Source organism: Zootoca vivipara, chromosome 6 (genome assembly GCF_965207765.1).
Source record: "Zootoca vivipara chromosome 6, rZooViv2.hap1.1, whole genome shotgun sequence".
Taxonomy (NCBI): domain Eukaryota; kingdom Metazoa; phylum Chordata; class Lepidosauria; order Squamata; family Lacertidae; genus Zootoca; species Zootoca vivipara.
In genome coordinates this window covers 66,183,891-66,206,555 of record NC_142589.1, presented here as the reverse complement: position 1 = coordinate 66,206,555, position 22,665 = coordinate 66,183,891, and the positions used below count along the sequence as shown (strand labels likewise).

Below are 22,665 nucleotides of genomic sequence, written 5' to 3'. Positions count from 1 at the left end.
AGGTAGTAATAAATTCTCTAGTGGATGCTAGACTGGTTTACACTGATCACTGGAAATGTAAGACGATACCTTTGAAACAAGTACGGCTGGGGAAATTGTAGGGTACTCTTTTACTGGTCAAATGGATGGCATTCTGTAAATCTTCAGATACATTCAAACACACAGTGAAATATGGAACACAGCACATGTGCACATGTGTGTGTGTGTTTCTGTATATCTGTTCACCAGATCCAGCCAGGTCACAAATCAAATTGGGCCAACCTGGGATTCGGTCAGGCCAGGTTGAAGCAGCCCTAGATCACCCCAGGTTGGATGAGCTCCACCTGGAGCAATCTAGGGCGGCCAAAAGATGGGGGGGGCTGTGAGGAGAAGGCAGCTTCTATGTGGCCCCATCTGCACTAAATATTTAAAGCAGTATCATGCCACTTTAACCAATCATGGCTTTCCCCCAAAGAATCCTGGGAAGAGCAATCTGTTAAGAGCGCTGAAGAGTTGTTAGAAGACCTCTGTTCCCCTCACAGATTTAAAATTCCCAGAGTGGTTTAGTTTCCAGAATTCTTTGGGGGATGCCATGACTGTTGAAAGTGGTATCATAGTGATTTAAATATATAGTGCAGACAGAGCCTATGTCTTCTGCTCTGCCTTGCCCCCGACTACGTGTTTAATTGGGGTTTTAAGTGCTGGGTGACCTTGGGCCAGTTACTGTCTTTCAGCCTAAGCTGCCTCACAGGGTTGTTTGTGAGAATAAAATGGGAGAGGGGGGAGAAGTATAGGTGCCACCTCGAGCTCCTTGGAGGAACAGTGGGATAAAAATGTGATGATAAAAGAAATAGATGAATTAATTCGAATCCAGATCTAACTGGCATCAGGCATACGATATGCAGACAGCAAGAAATGAATGAATGAATCAGTATGAGCTCTACCTTCATCTGCTTCTTGCTCCACCAGCGAAGACACCAACACACCCATCTCCTGACATTTTTTGCTGTGGGCTTTTGACTTCATATGTTTAGTCAGATTCCCTGAAACAAAACAGAACATACACGTTTGTCAACACGGGCTTCCTTTCTGCACAGGAGCCAGTGACATTCTCTGCATTATTTTGCCAGAACTGGAGGCAGGTGCCCCACAAACCACTCATTACTCTCTCAGCAGACTGAGCGTAAGGTTAGTCGTTTGCTTCCATGGGAAGATTAAGGCACGAGCTTCACGATAGCTAGCTGTCATGCAACGCAGAAAAGCAAGCGGGCACTGTGCTTTGCAATGTAGGAAAGGAACGCTGATGCATGGCCCATCTTTCTCTCCAGATTCGCCAGAGCATAGACAGCAATCGTGCACTGTCAAACAAAAGGCAAGGCCTCCTTGCTGGAGATCAAGCAACCAAGCTGGCCATTCAGTAGCAGTTCAGTTGAGAACATGAGGCCATAAGCAGAGCCCTGCTGGATCAGGCCCAAGCCCCATCTAGTCCAGAATTCTGTTTCCGCAGCAGCCAAAAGATGTCCCCACAAGCAGAACATGAGCACAACAGCACCCTCCTAATGATGCTCCCTCAGTAACTGGTACCAGAGGTAATTCTGTAGTCTTTATGACTAAGCACCATTGACTTATCCTCTATTAATTACCCGAATCCCTTTTTAAAGCCATCCACATTGGTGACCATCGTTACATTTCATGGTAGCAAATTCCATAGTTAGCTACGTGCTATGTCAAGCAGTATATTTATTTTTTGAGGGGGAGGGGAGAGAAGAATTCAGAGGGAAAATAAAGGCTAAAGAGTCAAGCAACAGATATTAAGAAGGAAACAATCTCAGCTCAGATAGGCTACTCCACTTTTCATTTAAGACTCATGTTAGTATATACAAGCCTTACTTGTGCCTGGCTTGTCCTTGCATCCTTGCACACTTTGCATCATCTGTGCCTGCCCCCCTCCCAAGTTCTGACATAACGGCAAACCAGAGTTTGGTGGCATACTAGCTAAATGTGCCAAAGGTCCCCTCAAGCAAGATGCCCTCAAGTGTTGCCCCCACTCCAAAAAGCACTCACCCGTCTCAATACCACTGCTGTTGGCTGAATGCCAGTCAGGAGAACGACTGGTGAAAAAACAGAGGGCAGAGGTGCTGCTGCCCCCACCATTTCTCATCCACTCTGGGCCAGAGGGTGACCACAACAAGCAGGAGTAATCAGGATGATTCCTCTGTACCCTGAGCTATGCCCCTTCCCCAGATGCATGAATCTGCATGGCAGTTCTATTCTTCCTTTGAGGCTGTAGCACTGCTGTGGGTACTTACTGGTCATAATACAATTTGTGGGCAGCAACTATGCAGCTGCTCTAATGCTTGGATTAGTCTCCAAAAGTGGAGAAGGCAGGCATCAGGATGTAAGAAGAGTCTTGGTGGATCAATATATAAGTTGGTTCCATCTAGCCCAACCTTTTGTTGTTGTGGAGGACTGCACTCTCAATTTTGGTATGTATATGAAGATGAGCCCAGCAAGATACCACAATCCAAGGCTACCTTTGACAGCATGATTCAACCAAGAGAAACCTATTATTATTATTATTACTATTACCCTGCCCATCTGGTTGGGTTTCCCTAGCCACTCTGGGCAGCTTACAGCATATCTAAAAACATAATAAACCTCTCTTGCCCTGGTGAAGGCTTCTCAGCTGGAGGTTTGGTGGCTGGGAAGGAGTCATTCTTCTGAGAAATCTGAACCAGAGAAGAATTCATGGGTATAATGCTTTCCTCTTCTTTGAGGCTCACATTATGAACCCCAGAAGTCTGCATCTGATCTCCGACACAGCAAGCTTTGCGAGGACCTGTTATCAGTGATCTTTGCACTGAAAGTCTCTCTGGTTGCACTGATGGCTTCAAATCACCACAAGTGACCAGGAAAGGTGTCTATCCTCTGGTAAATAGGAGAATGGAATGTGGCAGCTTTTGATAAGGAAGAGAGAATACAGGTGCATGAAAGGAGAGAAGTGAAGAGAAAGTGTTAAAGAACAAGAGAATGGTAGAACATTTCCTTTCTCTCCTTTACCCTTCTCCCTTCCCCCCCTCTCCCCCCCCTTTCCAGGGACTGAGCCGACTGAATATAAGAAGGCATGCATGTCCTCAGTGAAACTCCTTCAAGGTTTTGTTAGTCCCTGAGTATGTCTCAGTATCTAGCTTGGTTCTCCAAATGCACTGTAACAAGATGACACAGCCAAAGCTCTCCTGACTGTTGGCAAAATACCTGCAACCCCAAAAAATATTACAGTAAGCAAAGGAAACCAGCCAACTGGTCCTTCTGAGACTTGTTTCAGCTCAGCACTAATAAGGATCCCACTTCTCTGGAGGGTGCTTGTACAAAGCCACCATCACAACTGCTTTACTAGGGAATGAACCACAGCACAGTGATAGAATGCACACTCGGGGTTTACTATTGTTTACCAATATAGTCATTCTGGTCCATTTGACTGAAATGATAAAGAGGTCATGTTATGGACAACGGACTTAGGAGGAGTGGAATCAATTTTGTGGTTTCAGACAAATCCCTCTTTCAAAACTCATCTCTCCATCTTTAAATTGAAAATGTTAATGATCTGCAAGTTATTCTTGCTACTTTTTTCGGATAATTGTTTTCCCCTAATAAATACAGATCACAAGGAAATTTGCATATGAGAAATGTGTTAAGGAGAAAAGATTCACAGGATTCATAGTCATAAAGAAATCATCATGTGAAATTTGGAGTTTGTCCAGTGCTGAATTGCATGGGAATTATTGCTCTCCATGAGCACATTGGATGAGCTCAGATGGTGGCTTTGACCACAACACTGAGCATTGACCTCAGCCTAGAAGTCACATTCACACCATCTGTTTAAAGCACTCTTACTATTGTAACAGCCAGGCTCCTGGGTCCTGTACGTTGTTACAGGTGCTGAGGGCAATTTGGAGACCCCTCACAGAGCTATAACACCCTTGACAAATGATTGTTCCAAGGATTCTTTGGTGGAAGCCATGACTATTAACACAGTATAAGTATGCTTTAAATGTATGATGTAGATGTGATAATATTCTTTTCAAAACAAAATACTTTTCTCACAATGTCAAATTTCACATTCAAAAAAGGTTCAGGGCCAAAAAAGGTTCAAGAAACTGTTGCATCTCAACTCTATTCATGCCCTCTTGGCCAGCCATTCACAGCTGCTTCTTTAATAATTTTAAAAACAGAACCCCCGGCTGTGACTAAAATTTGTCCCAGCTCGAGTTCATAATGGACAGTATCATCATTCAAATGGATGCTTGTCATTGAGATCAATCATGCCCCGAAGGGTCCTGAGCCCTGTTCCACTGGCTAACTTTAATTCCATCAGCACACAAACAAAAGCAGGGGGGACTAGAAACATGCGGCAGCAACATAGTCAAGACATGCCACACAGACACACACAAAGGTTTCCATCATTCCCTGCTTGTCAATGAACATTATTAGCTGCTTAATCCCTTTTGTTGAGACATCTTTCATGGGACTTAAGCGGTTGCCTTGAGACAGCTAATATGCTTTTGCATCCTTGAACCTCAAAAGCAGCTTAGTGAGGACAGGGAGTGCAAAGGAAGGGAACCTGATAGACATCTTATTTGCAGAGCTGAAAAAAGTCATGGAGGAAAGTTGAGGGGAGACATAACCCAAATGCACGTCAGTATGCTATCCATAAGAAGCCAAGCTAGACAGATTGGACAATATCAAGGGAGCAGCGTAATATATTTGTTGTTGTTGTTTAGTCGTTTAGTCGTGTCCGACTCTTCGTGACCCCATGGACCATAGCACGCCAGGCACTCCTGTCTTCCACTGCCTCCCGTAGTTTGGTCAAACTCATGTTCGTAGCTTCGAGAACACTGTCCAACCATCTTGTCCTCTGTCGTCCCCTTCTCCTAGTGCCCTCAATCTTTCCCAACATCAGGGTCTTTTCCAAGGATTCTTCTCTTCTCATGAGGTGGCCAAAGTATTGGAGCCTCAGCTTCACGATCTGTCCTTCCAGGGAGCACTCAGGGCTGATTTCCTTAAGAATGGATAGGTTTGATCTTCTAGCAGTCCATGGGACTCTCAAGAGTCTCCTCCAGCACCATAATTCAAAAGCATCAATTCTTCGGCGATCAGCCTTCTTTATGGTCCAGCTCTCACTTCCATACATCACTACTGGGAAAACCATAGCTTTAACTATACGGACCTTTGTCGGCAAGGTGATGTCTCTGCTTTTTAAGATGCTGTCTAGGTTTGTCATTGCTTTTCTCCCAAGAAGCAGGCGTCTTTTAATTTCGTGACTGCTGTCACCATCTGCAGTGATCAAGGAGCCCAAGAAAGTAAAATCTCTCACTGCCTCCATTTCTTCCCCTTCTATTTGCCAGGAGGTGATGGGACCAGTGGCCATGATCTTGGTTTTTTGATGTTGAGCTTCAGACCATATTTTGCGCTCTCCTCTTTCACCCTCATTAAAAGGTTCTTTAATTCCTCCTCACTTTCTGCCATCAAGGTTGTGTCATCTGCATATCTGAGGTTGTTGATATTTCTTCCGGCAATCTTAATTCCTGCTTGGGATTCATCTAGTCCAGCCTTTCGCATGATGAATTCTGCATATAAGTTAAATAAGCAGGGAGACAATATACAACCTTGTCGTACTCCTTTCCCAATTTTGAACCAATCAGTTGTTCCATATCCAGTTCTAACTGTAGCTTCTTGTCCCACGTAGAGATTTCTAAGGAGACAGATGAGGTGATCAGGCACTCCCATTTCTTTAAGAACTTGCCATAGTTTGCTGTGGTCGACACAGTCAAAGGCTTTTGCATAGTCAATGAAGCAGAAGTAGACGTTTTTCTGGAACTCTCTAGCTTTCTCCATAATCCAGCGCATGTTTGCTATTTGGTCTCTGGTTCCTCTGCCCTTTCGAAATCCAACTTGCACTTCTGGGAGTTCTCGGTCCACATACTGCCTAAGCCTGCCTTGTAGAATTTTAAGCATAACCTTGCTAGCGTGTGAAATGAGGGCAATTGTGCGGTAGTTGGAGCATTCTTTGGCACTGCCCTTCTTTGGAATTGGGATGTAGACTGATCTTCTCCAATCCTCTGGCCATTGCTGAGTTTTCCAAACTTGCTGGCATATTGGGTGTAGCACCTTAACAGCATCATCTTTTAAAATTTTAAATAGTTCAGCTGGAATATCATCACTTCCACTGGCCTTGTTATTAGCAGTGCTTTCTAAGGCCCATTTGACTTCACTCTCCAAGATGTCTGGCTCAAGGTCAGCAACCACACTACCTGGGGTGTACGAGACCTCCATATCTTTCTGGTATAATTCCTCTGTGTATTCTTGCCACCTCTTCTTGATGTCTTCTGCTTCTGTTAGGTCCTTACCACTTTTGTCCTTGATTATGGTAATCTTTGTACGAAATGTTCCTTTCATATCTCCAATTTTCTTGAACAGATCTCTGGTTTTCCCCATTCTATTGTTTTCCTCTATTTCTTTGCATTGCTCATTTAAGAAGACCCTCATTTAAGAAGCGTAATATATATTGGACAATATATAGGAGCAGCGTAATGATGTCACCTACAAATCATGGAACCCAACTGCAACCTTAGGAAAAGCATATTTAAATCCATTCTCCTGCAGAGCAGAATGTCACAGAAGGGATGGAGACTTAGGTTTAACTAAAAATGGCCCTACCTGTTTTCAACTAACCTTTCATAAAGCAGGCGCAAGGAACCTCCAAATGTTGTTGGACGGCCCCTTCCGCCACTGAGGACCCTTGGCCATGCTGATGGGCACTGAAGGGCATCTGAAGGGCACCAGGTTCTCCACCCTTGCCCAAAGGTGGATGAATCTGCCACTTTCGGTTTCTCTCCGTTTCTCATAATTTCAGTTCCAATTTGAATCTTCAAAAATTAAATGATCCCACAAAAAGCCACTGGCATTCTAGTATACATTTTTGTATGCACATTTGCCTTATATAATGTGTTTATTATATATGTTATTTTCATGAAAATATGCATTTTGTGCACACTGTCTCCTAGCGGGTGTATTTTGTGACCTTTTTCATTGTTGTCGCAGAACTGCATTGCAAAACTCAGAGAAGTGTGAATTTTGAAAGGAGAGCTATGCTTCGGCTCACAGATTGTTTCGGGAAGTGAGAATCACAAAGCTAAATTTCTCTCCAGGCCTGCCATATGGAATTCCCATCATTCTTTGCAAATAAAATTGGAAATCATTTTCTTAGGGTTCTTCAGTAGGGGGCATGGCTAGCCAGCCACCTGGGTATTTGAGGAGCCTGTAGAAATTCCTTATAAATCTGTGACAATCAATATGGTATTAAGGATATCCTGATGTTTCTCACTGTTGCATAGTGGAGTGTTCTTCATACTGGTATGCAGAGGCAAATTCAGATTCCTGCCCAACGGTTGCCTGACCATTTGGGTGTACAGCTGCCATCTCTTGTTTGCGCAATCTCATGGGCCCAGGTCACTTGAAAGACCCCATCTACCTATATGAATCTGCCCAGGTGCTAATCGGGTGAGCATCTCCTCTTGGTCCCATCAACATCAGAAGCACAGTTGGTGGTGACAAAAGAGAGCGGCTCCCAGATTGTGGAATTCCCTCCCAGCCTGGCATTCCCTGGGGGCTTTGGACTACATCTCCCATCAGCCCCTAGACAGCACTGAATGGCTAGCTGGGGGATGATGGGAATTGTAGTCCAAAGCCTCTGGAGAGCACCAGGTTGAGGAAGGCTGCTTTAACTTTTCTGCAAAGCAACGTCCACCTTCTTTTGCTATGTGATGATGGGACATGGGGTGGCCTAAGAAGGGAGACCAGGAAGGGTCTCAATGTTGCCCATTAACATTGACCACCTGGGCAGCCAACTGAGTAGGCCCACAGGCAACCTGGCGAAACCTTCCCCATTGTGGTGGCCTATGCTGCATTTCCATTAAAATTATAGGAATTATTTCTAAATGTGCATCAAGGCATATAAAATTAGTAGGTGCAACTTCTATGCAAATCTGAGCCCTAATTCTCCTCTTTCTTGGGGATGCATTTTGTTTTGCTTTGATAAGTGATGCCTGAATGAAGCTGTTGGGAGTAGACAATGACGGGAACAGGGTTGCTAATCCTACCTAGAGGGGACCCATTGAAATTAATAGACACGGCTAACATAGGCCAAAAAATTTCAATGGGTCTACTCTGAGTAAAACTTCATGGGATACAACCCACAATTTAGAACAGTCCTTAGAGGACACCTGCTTTCCAATTCTTTTGAACTCAGCCAATTAAGAACCAGTCCAAGCTTGGGGTGGGGGGTGGGGCAGTTTCCAGTAGAGCAGTGCACATTTTAACCTTTTACATACACAAGACCACTACCTGAGTACAAAACTGAGCATTGGGAGGCAGTGAGGGGAACCAAAACAGCAAATCAAATAGAATTTCTATGAGATACTTTCCCACCCCCTAAAAAAGCTAAATTGTTTTTGGAACTTTCAAACATTTTTAAGGCAGAATGGTGGGATTTCTTTTTTAAAAATAGGCCCTTTTTGCTACAGAGAAAGAAAAGGGGCAAGGGGGAGATAAAAAAAGGAAAAGACTTGATTGCTACAGATAAAGGGCATGCACCAGCTACTGTTAAGCACTTAAACCCTATTTATTTCAGGGGCAGAGAATTAAGTATGTGTTTTAACATTGTGATTGCAATCCAGGAAGCTTAGAAGTGCTTCGCAGTGGTTAGAGTGCGCCGAAAGAATCTTGCAGCTCAGAATAAGCTTTTTACCAGCTTTTGTAACACAGGCCCATTATATTTAATCTTTGCAATCCGCTAAAGATGAATCATATTTTAAATGGTTCCAATTCACCTGAGGGCCTCTCCCCAGCGTGACGCACAAATGCATCTAACAGAACTCCAGTAGCTGTTTAAAAGGCACTTTAGGAAGGGGCAATTGTGGGGGTGGGTGGGTAGGGGAAAACAACATTTCTCCCCACTTCCTCTCTCCAAACTGCCTCCCCCAGAAGCTGCTTTTGCCTTTAAAAAGAAGAAAAGCCCACTGGGGATTGCTTACAAATATTTGCGTTTAATTAGGCTTGGGATCTCTATAGCAGAGGCAGGGAAAGGGATCCGGCCAGTGGTCTGGATTTTTATTTCTCCCATGAAGCAGGATTGACAGGTGGGAGGGGCCAACCTCCTACCAATCACCTGATGTCGCAATGATGTAAAGCATGGGTAGGCAAACCAAGGTCCGGGGGCCCCAATCGCCTTCTAAATCCAGCCCATGGACAGTCCGGGAATCAGCGTGTTTTTACATGAGTAGAATGTGTCCTTTTATTTAAAATGCATCTCTGGGTTATTTGTGAAGCATGTGAATTTGCCCCCCCCCCAAAGTCCACCCCCCCACAAGGTCTGAGGGACAGTAGACTGGCCCCCTACTGAAAAAGTTTGCCGTGGGGTTTGCAAAGCACCAAACACAGGGTTTGGGACAAATGAATGACAGACCCTTTTCATGCAAATTCAACCCCAGAGAATGTGGAAATTCAGAAACGTGCAATTTCCTAGCTGACAATACAGCGGACACACCACATCTCCAAATCTAAGAAACAGGAGGGTGGTATATAACACCTCTGACTTTTTTTTTTACTGGCCACTACAAATCTGCAAGGAAAACTTTGAAGCTGAAATCAATTTCAAAGCCTATTCACAGGTGGCGGCTCTCAAAGCAAGCTGTCAAGCAGGTCGCTATAATATGATTGAGTGACCCTATCCTACTGATACTCATAAAACTATAATTCTCTGGTACTTCAGGGCAATGAAAAAACTATGGTGCCTGTTTAAATTTGTAGTGGAACTAAATTTCCAGGCACCTCTGATGTTCACACCTCCCTCCTTCTGTCAGACGCCAGAAATGAAATCACAATCAAAATGGCAAATTCTCTCCAGCAACATGCATTTCTAGGAATTGGATGGTTAAATCTCCTTACCAACTACATTAGCACTCGGCAATCCATTCCAAGTATGGCTGTGAATGTGCAACACTGCACACACACAGCCTAGTCCTTGACTGTGCTGCTAATTCCTAACAGTCTTTCGCTGACATGTGAATTGCAAGTCATATTTGTCTGATTGTAACTTAGTGGCTGATCCCTGATGGTAATAATAAAAGATTGATTGACTGAATCGGTAGCATACGTGTGCCCTGAGATAGAAGACAGCACAATACGCTCTTTCTTAATTGTGTTGAATCACAGTGCAAATCAAAGCATGCAGAGAGGACCCAAATTTGATCCCAAACTCAGTCTTTTTGATTTCCCATTTTTATACAAGACAGTCAGCGAGAGGCAATGAGGCATCAGCTGAGCCTGCAAACAGCACATTACTATTCGGATTGTTAAAATGGGTTGAGCTTGACAATGCAGGTAACATGAGTAGATCTTATTAACTTTGCAGCTCTGGGTTTCAAGAAAAAAAGTGCCTGTGAAAGTGTTGATTTATTTTCCTGACGGTTTCCCAAGCACTATTTCTATCACAGCAATTTCCTGCAAAGGTCATTCATTCTACGGCTTAGTAGGAGCTGTGACTCTGATCCAAAATTCTGTGTCCTTTGATGTGTGCATAAAGATAAATTACCAATAAGAATAACCCTGTTTGTTTCAAGAGAGGGACTCCACTCATTTGTTTACATTCACAAATTAGAACCCACCATTACAGATGCCAGCAAAGCTTTCAATTTCTGAGTTCATCTTAGAGTTTGAGGGGCTCATAATTCGAGCTTCAAAGAGGAGGCAAAATTTACAAGCCACCAAGTTATTCTCTGGTTCAGATTAAAATCCAAGCCAGGGACTAAATATTGGTTTCCCTCCCCAACCGCCTACACTGCGAACTCTTAATCCTGCAAACCCTTAATCCATTCCCCCCCCTTAAAGTCTTATTAGGCACCACCTTCTGTGCAGTAAAGCATGAGAAGAGAGGAAAAGGGTGGTCTGTCCCTTCTCCCCCCTTCTCTCTAGTGTCATGGAACACTGCATAGCTAGGACATACAGAGGTCGGAAGGAAGGGACACGCCTCCCTCTTTCCTTCTCCTTATACAGAACCAGTGTGCTTCCTGTTGGCCAACCAGTATTTAAGGGGAAAGGTGTTGGGAATTAAGGAGGCTCTGTTGAAGAGAACAGTGGCAAACTCAGTGCTTGTGGGATGTGATACATAAGTAGCATGTGACTAGAGGTGGGCGTGACCTTACCTGTCCAGGTAACAAAAGAACAAGGCACGGTGCACACCCTCTCTATTTGATTTCCTCCATCGTTGGAGCGGCTTTCTAGATAGAGATGCTCTCAGCCAACACTGGGATTATCCCCATATGGGATAGCTCGACATGCCTATACTTTGTAACTAAGTCTGCCTTCAGGGTTCCAACTGTGAACTGAATGTGAGTAAACTTCTTTTCTATACTTTATACAAGATTGTGGCGTGTTTATTCTTTTAAGAGGGATATAAGGGAACTTACCAGGAACCTAATAGTGAGAGGCTTACAGCCTGCAACCAGCTATCTGCTGTGCATTTAAAAGGGGAATGTGAAACTCAGCTAAGTAAAGGAAGTTGCCAGCACAAGTTAGGAAGGATATTAATAAACAATGTATCCTCTCCTGAGTCCTGCCTCCCTAAAAACATTCCCACAGTGCCCACATCAGAACTCGAGTACCTGAAAGCAAACTAGATCAGGACGCATGGATGCCTTTCTGTTTTCTCCCACAAGGAAGATATGCACAAGGGTACATATATTTCTGATTTACCCAGCTGTTGATGGTAGTGCTGGATATGATGATGGTACAGCTACTTTAACATCATCAGGACTTCCTTCTGCCTAGCCTAGCAGTCTGTTCGTTGACTGGCAATACCTCTCCCAAGGTCTCAGGCAGAAGCTTCTCCCAGTTCTGCTATCTGAGACCTTTCAACAAAGAGTTGCTGGGGACCAAAAAACATGGGGCCATCTGCGCATAAAGCACACACTCTACCACTGGGGACACGGTAAAAGGGGAATCTGCCTTATACTGAGTTAGATTGTTGGCCAACAACATTCTCTGCAGCATTGACTGGAAGTGGATCTCTGGGGTTTCAGGGAAGAAATCTCTCATGGCCATACCTGGCCATACCTGCAGGGGATTGAACCTGGGAGCTTCTGGAAGCAAAGCTATATTCTATCACTGAGCCATGGCCCTTCCTTGCTGAGGCATGACTCCTCATGACTAGAAATGGGGGTTGGGGAGAGAACCAGTGGAGGGGATCCACAGATAAAAATGCACACTCCAATTTCCACAACAGCTTCATCCATCCCCACTTGGATTCTATCCAAATGAAGCTTCTATTTCTTTTTTACTGGAGTCTGTAGCTTTTCCTGATATCCTGGGCATGGGCTTCTAAGTGTGGCGGAGGACGTCAATGCCAGCTGGCACCCAGAGGCCTCTGCCAAAGCCTGGCACAGGAGTTACCTGCCAGAATCTGTGACTGATTCCTGTCAGCTCCTCCACTCTCCCTGCTGAAAATCCACTACAATTCCACTCGAGGTGTAACATCAACACCAGGCCAAATTTACGTTTGCAAAGTTTATAATGCTGAGAACCGCCTGGCGGATGACTCCACTGAATGACTAAGCCGCTATGTGGTCATTGCAGTTGGAACAATTCACAGGAAACCTGTCCTGCTTGTGTCCCACTGAAAGGAGAACTTTATGTCCCTGAGCAGGATGGGGCTTGCACAGAAGTCCCTTGGCTTACAGAGACCACTATGAGCACAATACACTGGCTGGTGCTATGCTCAGTAAATAATAGTGGGATGTATGCAATATTAATCCTAATCAAAGTAGATCCATTGAAATTAATGAACACGGCGAGACCACATTCATACCATACATTTAAAGCACTATGATACACAGTCATGGCTTTCCCCAAAGAATTCTGTAGTTTGTTGAAGGTGCTGAGAGTTGTTAGGAGACCCCTTTTCCCCTCACAGAGCTTCAGTTCCCAGAGTTTAACAGTCAATCCCTCTTTCCCAGGGAACTCTGACAATTGAGATTTGCCTTCCAACAAATCTCAGCGCTCATAACCAACTATAGCTCCCAGAATTTTTAGGGGGAAGCCATGACTGTTTAAAGTGGCAAGACACTACTGTATTTTAAAATGTATGGTATGAAAGCAGCCTGAGTTAGGTCCAGGAATTTTAGCGGGTCTATTCTTCACAAAACTTAAGTCGGCTACCACCCGATAATTCTGACTTTTCCTTTCAAATCCCAGTTGTGTGTGTTGGCCCAATTTCCTACCCTCTGGAGTTGTGACCCTCAGGGTTACAGCCCAGACATGCTTGTAGGCTGATCTCTGCCAGAAAGATTAGGAGGAACCTCCCTAGCTCAAAAGGAAATGAAAAGTGAGATTGTAAGGAAACACTGAGGAGCTGGAAGCTTTAAAAGGGGGTGGGGGGTGGGAAGAGACCCAAGATTCCCAAGAGCTGGCAATCCCACAGGCTTTGGATTGAAAGCACATTTGTTTGGTGGGGGGTAAAGTCTCTGGAGGAACAATTTCTGCAGACAAGGGAAGTAAGGGGTAAGGGAGGGGGAAAGGCTTTAAGAGCACTGGTCGTTTAGACCGCAGATACACTTGACAGCCCCAAGGAAACTCAGTGGGACCCCTATCACCACCCTATTAAATGCCTTCACCCTTGAAGCTAGTTGGTTGGTTGTTCAATCGTGGAATATGTCTGATGGTGGTGGTGGTGTGTGCGTGTGTGTGTGTGTGTTTTAGCCACAATTAAGGCTTAAACCCGCCTTTCTGCCAAAGCACAAGAACGGTTCATAGCAAACCGCAGGCAAACACTTGACAGAAGCCGTCTGGCAAAAATAGCACGTCACATACTCTTGCTTTAGCATGCTTCAGCCAAGTTAGAGGTTCCTCAAAGGATTTCAAGCATCCTTTCCTGTTGCACTGGTGTCATCCCCCACCCCAACCCTGCCGAGAATGTCAACTAGCAAGCAAATGTGCTAAGAAGATGAGCGTGGAGCTGGCCGGTGCTTACCTTTGGTTTTAAAAGCAAAGTTACAGTACTTGCAGACATATGGCCTGACGTCTGTGTGCGTGCGAATGTGTTTCTTCAGCATGCTGGGCTTCTTGCAGCGAATTCCACACTCCTCACATACATACTTCCCTCGTCCACGGCCTCGCACATACACATACTCTTCGTTTGATTTGTACCTATGAGCAACAGGGTGTCATGGTAACAGAAATAAAAAAGATTCCCACCTTAAAGACGTAACAAGCCTCCTTTAACGTTAAACAAAAACCCAGTGCATATCATTCATAGCCACAGACCAAAAAAAGTCTCGGCTAGCAAATTCGCTACATTGATTAGTCAAGGGGAAACGAAGCTCCGTGTTGTTGTTGTTTTGTGGGGAGGGAGCATTGAGCATCATGAGCTGCTGGCGTGATGGAGCACTCCCTGATCTATGGCTCTTCCATTCATTTCAATGGGTGGGACTGTGAATGGAGAAATGCTGTTGTGCTCAAGTCCTGGTTGCGGGCTTCCCCTATGCATTGGGCTATTTGGATGCAGCAGGGCTCTTATTATGTTCTTAATGGAGAGAGCCAACCTTCGGGCAAATTCCTTTCTTTCCCATTTTGGAGAAAGCCAGTGTGGTGTAGCAGCTATGCAGGGGCAACCAAAGCAGTGTGGGACTCCCCATCATCCCTAACCATTGGTCACACTGAAGGGAGCTGGGATCCAACAACTTCTGGAAGGTACCGACCGCACTGACCATCCCTGAATTGGTGTGCCTAGGACCAAAGGGGCCAGGTTCGAATCCACACTCAATCATGCAGCTCAGCTATCAAGAAAAGAAACCTGCCAGCGGGAGAACCAAATGGGGCAACTCGACCCCCCGTGGAAGAAGGAGATCAAAAGCATTCCAAATGAATGCTCAAACTGGTTTCCCCAGCAGAATGGGAACAGCATGCTGATGATTGCACACACACACACAGGTCTACAGCACTAAACTACTGCTTTTCACTTTCCTACCAAACACCTGCCACCTCAAATTTCATTTGGCCACATGCAATACGAACACTTCCTACTCTAACAGCCACATCACCTTCTGAATAATGCCTTAATGTTAAAGGCATGATGATCTGACACCTGCGGCTAGAAGCTCAAGCAAAACATATCAGGGAAAGACATCACAGACCTGTAAACATAGTTAGCTTTGGGCTAAGACGGTGTGGGGAAGCTCAGGCCCAGGGACTGAATGTGGCCCTCCAGGCACCTCTATATGGCCCTTGGAACTGTTGCCATGCCCCCTCCTTGGTCCTGCTTCACCCCCAAGTGTTTTTGCCTAGATAGAATGTGTACCTGAACTGTGATAATGCCTCTTGCTTGCCTGGATGGGGGATAGAGAGAGCTGTTTGAGTGTTTGTACTATATAAACAGTGTATATCAACAGTATACACGCTGTTTTTACTGTAAGGTTGCTCACAGAATTGTAGAACTGGATAGTTGGAAGGGACCAAAAGGGTCATCTAGTCCAACCCTCTGCAGGGCATGTTACACTCAATGAGCGTACGGTCCATGTACCTGTGTATACAAACAATTGAGCTGTACAAATCAAAAAGTTTATACTCGTAGATGCATAGAGATAACTTGTACCTGAGTTCAGTTTACTGTGAAAATAAGGCTCTTTTGTGTGCCATATAAAGCACACATTTGTTACTCTGCCCACTTTTTTCTCTGATCCTGCCTACCACTGGCACGTGGCCCTCAGAAGCTTGCCTAGGAGGGAATGAGGCCCTCCAGCTGAAAAAAAGGTTCCCCACTCCTGAGACACACCATGTAACTCAAGCTCCCCTCCCAAATCATCATTCATATGGAAACATTATATTTTGGCAGTTTTCATGAAAGGAATGCCACAGCAGTTGACGGCTGCAGTTAGCAAAAAAAAAAAAAATGCAAGCAATTGCTTCCTACCATTTTCCTGCTTCCAATGCAGAGTGAAAAACATCATTTGGCCTCCTTGAATTTAAGAGATCACCACCAACTTTGGCCAACAATATCAATAGAGTTGGGTGTCTAAATATTTGAAAGAGAATATGCATCTCAAGAGTTGCTCAAACCTTTCCCTTCCCTTCCATCCCCTCCCCTCCCCATCCCATCCCATCCTAAAGGTAAAGGAACCCCTGACCATTAGGTCCAGTCGCGGACGACTCTGGAGTTGCAGCACTCATCTCGCTTTACAGGCTGAGAGAGCCGGTGTTTGTCCGCAGACAGCTTCCAGGTCATGTGGCCAGCATGACTAAGCCGCTTCTGGTGAACCAGAGCATTAGCTATTTATCTACTTGCATTTTGATGTGCTTTCGAACTGCTAGGTTGGCAGGAGCTGGGACTGAGCAACGGGAGCGCACCCTGTCGCGGGGATTCGAAACGCCAACCTTCCGATCGGCAAGCCCTAGGCTCTGTGGTTTAACCCACAGCGCCACCCGCATCCCTCATCCTATCCTATCCTATCCTTTAAAAAGGAGGGGCATTCCCGACAATCAAATTGAAACACTCAGAACTACTAGATGAAATATATTGGCTAATAAAACCAAGTAACCTTCAAAAACCACACCGGCAGGGTGGTAGTGGGGAAGTCTCAGTCTGTGCTGAGTTTTGGTTTACAAGTGATGCATTTACAAGAGACAAGGAAACAGATGACCAGTAAATGTCAAAGATATGCCAGACATGCTGTAGATGCGCATCCAGACATTAGGAGATAGAGAGCAGACTCTAAGGCCCACACATTTCAATAAAGCTAGGTATAATTGCTAGGTATGAATGCAACTCATAATATGTGGAGGAGTTGTAAATTTATTTCAAATGGGAGTTTAGTATAATAGGTGGCTACGAACAAACAAAAACCCAGAGCAAATGTCAGTCAGGGCGCAAGGATATATTTTCATTTGATTGTCCCCAGTCTTTCGTCCAAGGAGCTCACTAAGCCTGCACAAAATTCCCAGGGTAACTCCCACCCAGGCACTGCCACATTCACAGGGCTGGCTCGCCGTAGACCCCCGGTGGCGCAGGGCACCATGGCGCCGGCCCGCCAGGAGGGTGCCGCGAGCTGCGCCCGCCCGCTGGCCGGCCCGCCGGTCCGCTGCGCGCGGCGCCCACCTTCCCACCGCGCTGGGAAACGGGGCGGGAGGGCGCCGGAGAGATCGCGCTGTGCCTGCCTGCCCGCCCGCCCGCCGCGCAGCAACGCCACGCCCACCCGCCCACCGCGCTGGTAAACAGGGCGGAAGGGCGCCGGAGAGATCCGGCGCACCATGGCGACAGGGGCGCTTAAGACGGCGCTGCACATTCACACCATACATTTAAAGCACTGCGATGATACTTTAAACAGCCACGGTTTCCTTAAAGAATTCTGGGAGCTGTAATTTGTCAAGGGTGCTGAGAGCTGTTAGGAGGCCCCTATTTCCCTCCCAGAACTACAGTTCCCAGAGTGGTGCAACAACAAATCTGCCTTCACAGAAACTCTGGCAAATGTAGCCCAAAAGAGGAGTTTCCTAACAACTCTCAGCACTCATAACAAACTATAATCCGTGGATTCTTTGCGGGTGGAGAAACCATGACTACTTAAAGTAGTATAGGTAAAAGGTAAAAAAAGGTAAAGGACCCCTGGACGGTTAAGTCCAGTCAAAGGCGACTATGGGGCTGAAGCACTTATCTTGCTTTCAGGCCGAGGGAGCCAGCGTTTGTCCACAGACAGCTTTCCGGGTCATGTGGCCATCATGACTAAACCGCTTCTGGCGCAATTAAACACCCTGGCGGAAACCAGAGCGCATGGAAATGCTGTTTACCTTCCTGCTGCAGCAGTACCTATCTGTATTTATCTACTTGCACTGGCGTGCTTTCGAACTGCTAGGTTGACAGGAGCAGGGACAGAGCAATGGGAGCCCACCCTGCTGCGGGGATGTGAACCGCCGACCTTCTGATCAGCAAGCCCAAGAGGCTCAGTGGTTTGGACCACAGCGCCACCCACATCCCTATAATAAAAGTATAATAGTGCCTTAAATGTATAGAGATGCAGCCACATTGGAAAATAAGCCTTGAAGATTGCCTACATCTCTTTTACCAGTTCTCCCACAAATCTTCCCAGACTTTCCCAACATCTATCTCCTCAGAAAGAATCCTCCAGTCACCTGCACTGAAGGGCCTGCAGCAAGGATGGGACACTGTTTTTCATCCTGGGGATTGCTTTCCTTCCTATCCAACTTGCTATGGGTCACGTGACAGTGGCTGGTTTCCACACACACTTTGCATCCCCCTCTATCCAGTCAAGCAAGAGACATTCTCAGAGTTCAAGGACCCATCTCACACACCCCAACATTTCTCCGATGAAAACAAGTAGGGATGCCAAATCTTGAAGAGCAAAAAATAGGACAACCCGATCTGCTGCCAGCCCGAGCTAGGGAAAGAGGCGTACAGGCGTGGGAGGGGGGCAGTCCAAGCCTGAGCCGCCTAAAACCTCAGCAACCTGAGCCGTGGCAACCTCCAGGGGCTTAAAGGGTTTTCCTCCATTCCTCCTGGGGGACGACAATGACGACGGTGTTTCCATGCTTTCTGGCTTCCGTCACGATGTTCCATTGTGCCAGAAGCAGTTTAGTCATGCTGGTCACATGACCTGGAAAGCTGTCTGTGGATAAACGCCGGCTCCCTCAGCCTGAAAGCAAGATGAGCACCGCACCTCATAGTCAAATTTGACTGGGCTTAACCATCCAGGGGTCTTTTACTTTTACCTATACAGTGGTACCTTGGTTCTCGAACGGCTTAGTTGTTGGACAAATCGGCTCCCGAACACTGGAAACCCGGAAGTAAGTGTTCCAGTTTGTGAACGTTTTCCGGAAGACGAATGTCCAACATGACTTCCGCTTGAGTGGAGGAAGCTCCTGCAGCCAATTGGAAGTCGTGCCTTGGTTTTTCGAGAGTCGAATGACTCCCGGAATGGATTAAGTTCGAGAAACAAGGCACCACCGTATTCTTCCACAAAGGTGAACCTTTGACACTGGACAGTCTTGCTGCCATTTATTTATATTTTTTGTCTGCTTTACACTTATGGAATCTTTAGAATGGATTTATCCTACATGTTTGTAAGTTATTCTTTAACTTTTGCACCGTGCAAAGAATGTTTAATGAAAAGCAATGCAGACATAAATAAAATAAAATAAAATGGAGATGGCCACTCCACTGCCTACATCTCAATGAACCTGCTTCAACCATCAGGCAAGGCCTCCTGCACTGCTCAGGCATTTGCCCCCTGGCAATCAATCATAGGACTCCATTTACAGCTGCCTTGTTCTTGTATTACTGGTAATTACTCTCTGACATGCACCCTTTATGAGCCATGCCTTTGTTATGCTGGAGTCCTGTGTCAGCTCCATTAGCGCTATCAACAGACAACATCTCCTGGCATTGCGGGGTGTGTGTGTGTGTGTGTGTGTGTGTGTGTGTGTGTGTGTTATCTGGGCCTTACTAAAAAGAGCTGTTCCTTCTCCAGCTCATTTATTCTGTGGTCAGAAAAGTGGGAAAGATGTGTGTGTGCATGACTAAACAGGGATTAAAGGAAAACAACATTTTAAAAGCACACAATTAGATTTGACTACCGAAGAAAAGAAGGTGTTCGAACCATGTCATGCAGAACTGTTGCTGTACTGAAAAAGAAGAGTTTTGTCTGACTCAGGGTACATTCAGAGGTGGGGATTATTGCATGAGTCTTCCTGGGTACAATGGTAGTGGCTCTGTCACGATTTCCACTGTTTATTTTACATTGCATTACCTGTTGCATTGTGGAATTGGGGTCTTTTATAATTGATGTTCTGCTCTTTATGATGTGTCACCCTCTCTGCACACGAGTGCTTCTGTTCCCCCATGATTCACTCGTGAAAATGGCAGGAAAGAACCATATGCTGGGATACCGGGCCAATTTTTGGCACGTGAGTGGGAGTGGCACGACACGTGAAAAGTGAGGAAATCACAGCACAAACTCCCATAATTTGTTCGGTTGCAAGCCTATTTTTGTCAGGGAGAAAGTAGCATGAAAATAAGCACTGGATTCTGCTTAGAGTTTCAGAAGTGGTACTTACATCATGTAAAACATCACATAAAAGGCAAAAATTACAAGGCAAGGAAAAGTCAGGAAAACGAAATAAAGTGCAATCAGGAAGCATCCTCAGTTTGCATGTTAATGCTAAGCCAAACCAAAGCATGGCTAAGTGAAAAGGAGGAAGCATGTTGCTAAGTTTAACAAAATAGAATATATTTAAAGCAGGCTTCTGCAACCTAGCGCCTTCCAAATGTTGCTACATTTAGGGGTACTTAAAAGTGTGCATTTTAAAGTTTACAAACACTAACAATCACAGAGTGGCTGAGGATACCCAGTCACATGGGTAGGGTACCATTATTATTATTATTATTATTATTATTATTATTATTATTATTATCCTAACAACTCTTAACATTTGTGTCAGGGGGACTCCATACAGGGACCCTCCCCCAGTTATCCTGACCAGCACTTCACCCAGTGACAGCGCTAGCAGCGGGTCAGGAGGAGGGAATGAGGAATGGAGCGGGGTGGAGAGAGGACTCTCAGACGTGTCAGAGCCAAGGCTGGCCAGAGGGGGAAAGACAGTGTAGCGAGGTGCCGGAGCCTCTACAACGCTTCAGCCAAAGGACAGGAGAAGGAACACAGCCCCTTCCGGCGCCCAAATTGAGGCGCGCGCCCAGACGCAGGGCTAGGGGGCGGCTTTTGGGGTGCCCGGGCTTTTATGCTGGTCCAAGACGCAACGTAAGCCATTGCCGGGTTTTGAATCGGACTAGGCAGTCATGTTTTTTGATATCTCTGCACTGTAAATAATATGCACAATAAAGCTCTTAAAGACAGAGCGGACTGGAGCGTCTTTACTCGAGAGCAGCCGCAACAATCCCCCGACAATTTGTATAGTACTTTTAAGTCTTCAGAACGTTTCACATGAGTGTCTTACAGCACAGATGGGGAACCTGAGCCACTCAGATGCTGTTGGACTCTGGTTCCTATCAACCCCAGCATGCATGGCCAATTGTCAAGGATTATGGGAGTCAACACCAGTGGAGCCACAGGCTCCTCACTCCTGCCTTAAAGCAAATCTGTAAGGTGAGTTGGTGTTATAATCCCCTGGCTGCAGATAGCAGCAGCTGGCCAAAGGTTATCTAGTGATTTTCCAAACCAGGGAGGTATTGATTCATAACTCAGTCTCTTTGTTTACAATCCTATACTCACTTGCCTGGGTGTGTAAGCCCTATTGAACTCAACAGAGCTTGGTTCAGAGCAGACGAGTCTAGGATTGCACTGTTAATCATTATGCTACCCCAGCTGGCCAAGAATAAGATCATTTGCCGGACAACAGGCTGCAAACTTTCTCCTATCCCCCTTTTTTTTCTTTTTTTAAACGTGGTTTATTGGTTTTCATGAGAATTTGCTATGTCAAGGAAGATACTGGCACCCTGCACTCTCATGAACCAGCAGCAATTCTGACTGCTGTGGCTGACTGGGTGCCTGCCAACAGACTTAAAAGCAAGACACAGACATCACATGGGGGGTAAGGAGAGAGAGAGTTTTAGAAGCAGATCAATCCTGCTCCAGCAAAAACAGCCTATATGGGGACAATCTTGACAAAGGCTCAGCTTTATCTGGAAAAAGCCACTGGGGGTATTTTGATACAGCAACACAATGCACAAGGACGGAGTCTGATCGAGCCAGAGCGAAGTGCTTTGGAGACCCGTGTGTGCTTATCGCCGTGAAAAGCACAGTTGCGTGCCCTGGCTGTGTTTGGGCTCTCTTTTTTTAAAAAAAATAAAATTTTATTCCATTTTTCAAATTTAACAAATAAAAAATAAAAAAACAATCTTTTATACAAAACATCTTATATTTTCATCTTATATCTTGCTCTGCCGAGCTATGACTTCCCCCCCTCCCTTCATGCGGGTTTCTTGTTAAATCCCTTTTTTTGCAGTTCCTTTTTTAAACTTTTTAGTCAATTCGTAGGATTTATTTCAATCCTGCAAGAGTTTTTAAAGATCTACAGTTTTTCTCCATATAGTCCACATATTTACTCCAGTCCTTTTGAAACCTTGTCTCCCCTTGGTCGCGGATCTTGCAAGTCAATCTAGCAAGTTCAGCATAGTCCATCATTTTTATCTGCCACTCCTCAATTGTAGGTAATTCCTGTAATTTCCATTTTTGGCCTAACAATGTCCTAGCCGCGGTTGTCGCATACATAAACAATACTTGATCTTCCTTTCTGATCTCTTCCCCTATTATTCCTAACAAAAATGCTTCCGGTTTTTTTGGGAAGGTGTATCTAAACATCTTTTTCGTGTTTGGGCTCTCTGGTTGGAACAAGTTGGGCTCTGACCCAGCCCATGCCACCTGCTGTCTTTGGCCCCACCCACTCCTTGTGTGCCACTTTTAATAGATCCCCCCACCAAGAAATAAGGACACAGAGAGATGCCCCCCCACCCTTGCAATAGTTTGTGAGTGGTCTGCTCCCATTTCAACCTGGGGCCCATCTGCATTATACATTTAAAGCGGTATCATCCCGCTTTAAACAGCTGTGGCTTCC

General features: G+C 45.5%; 1 protein-coding gene across 4 annotated transcripts in view; it reads right to left on the bottom strand.

The window, feature by feature from the left end:
- HIVEP3 (HIVEP zinc finger 3) overlaps positions 1-22,665 on the bottom strand; it is a 226,485-nt gene that overhangs the window by 10,319 nt on the left and 193,501 nt on the right. For all 4 annotated transcript variants that reach the window (XM_035120894.3, XM_035120904.3, XM_088672491.1 and 1 more), the window contains 2 exons: positions 14,063-14,238; positions 924-1,022 (listed from right to left, as the gene is read on the bottom strand). In XM_035120894.3, the coding sequence (XP_034976785.1) occupies positions 924-1,022; positions 14,063-14,238 (275 nt within the window). The remainder of the gene's footprint in view (positions 1-923; positions 1,023-14,062; positions 14,239-22,665) is intronic.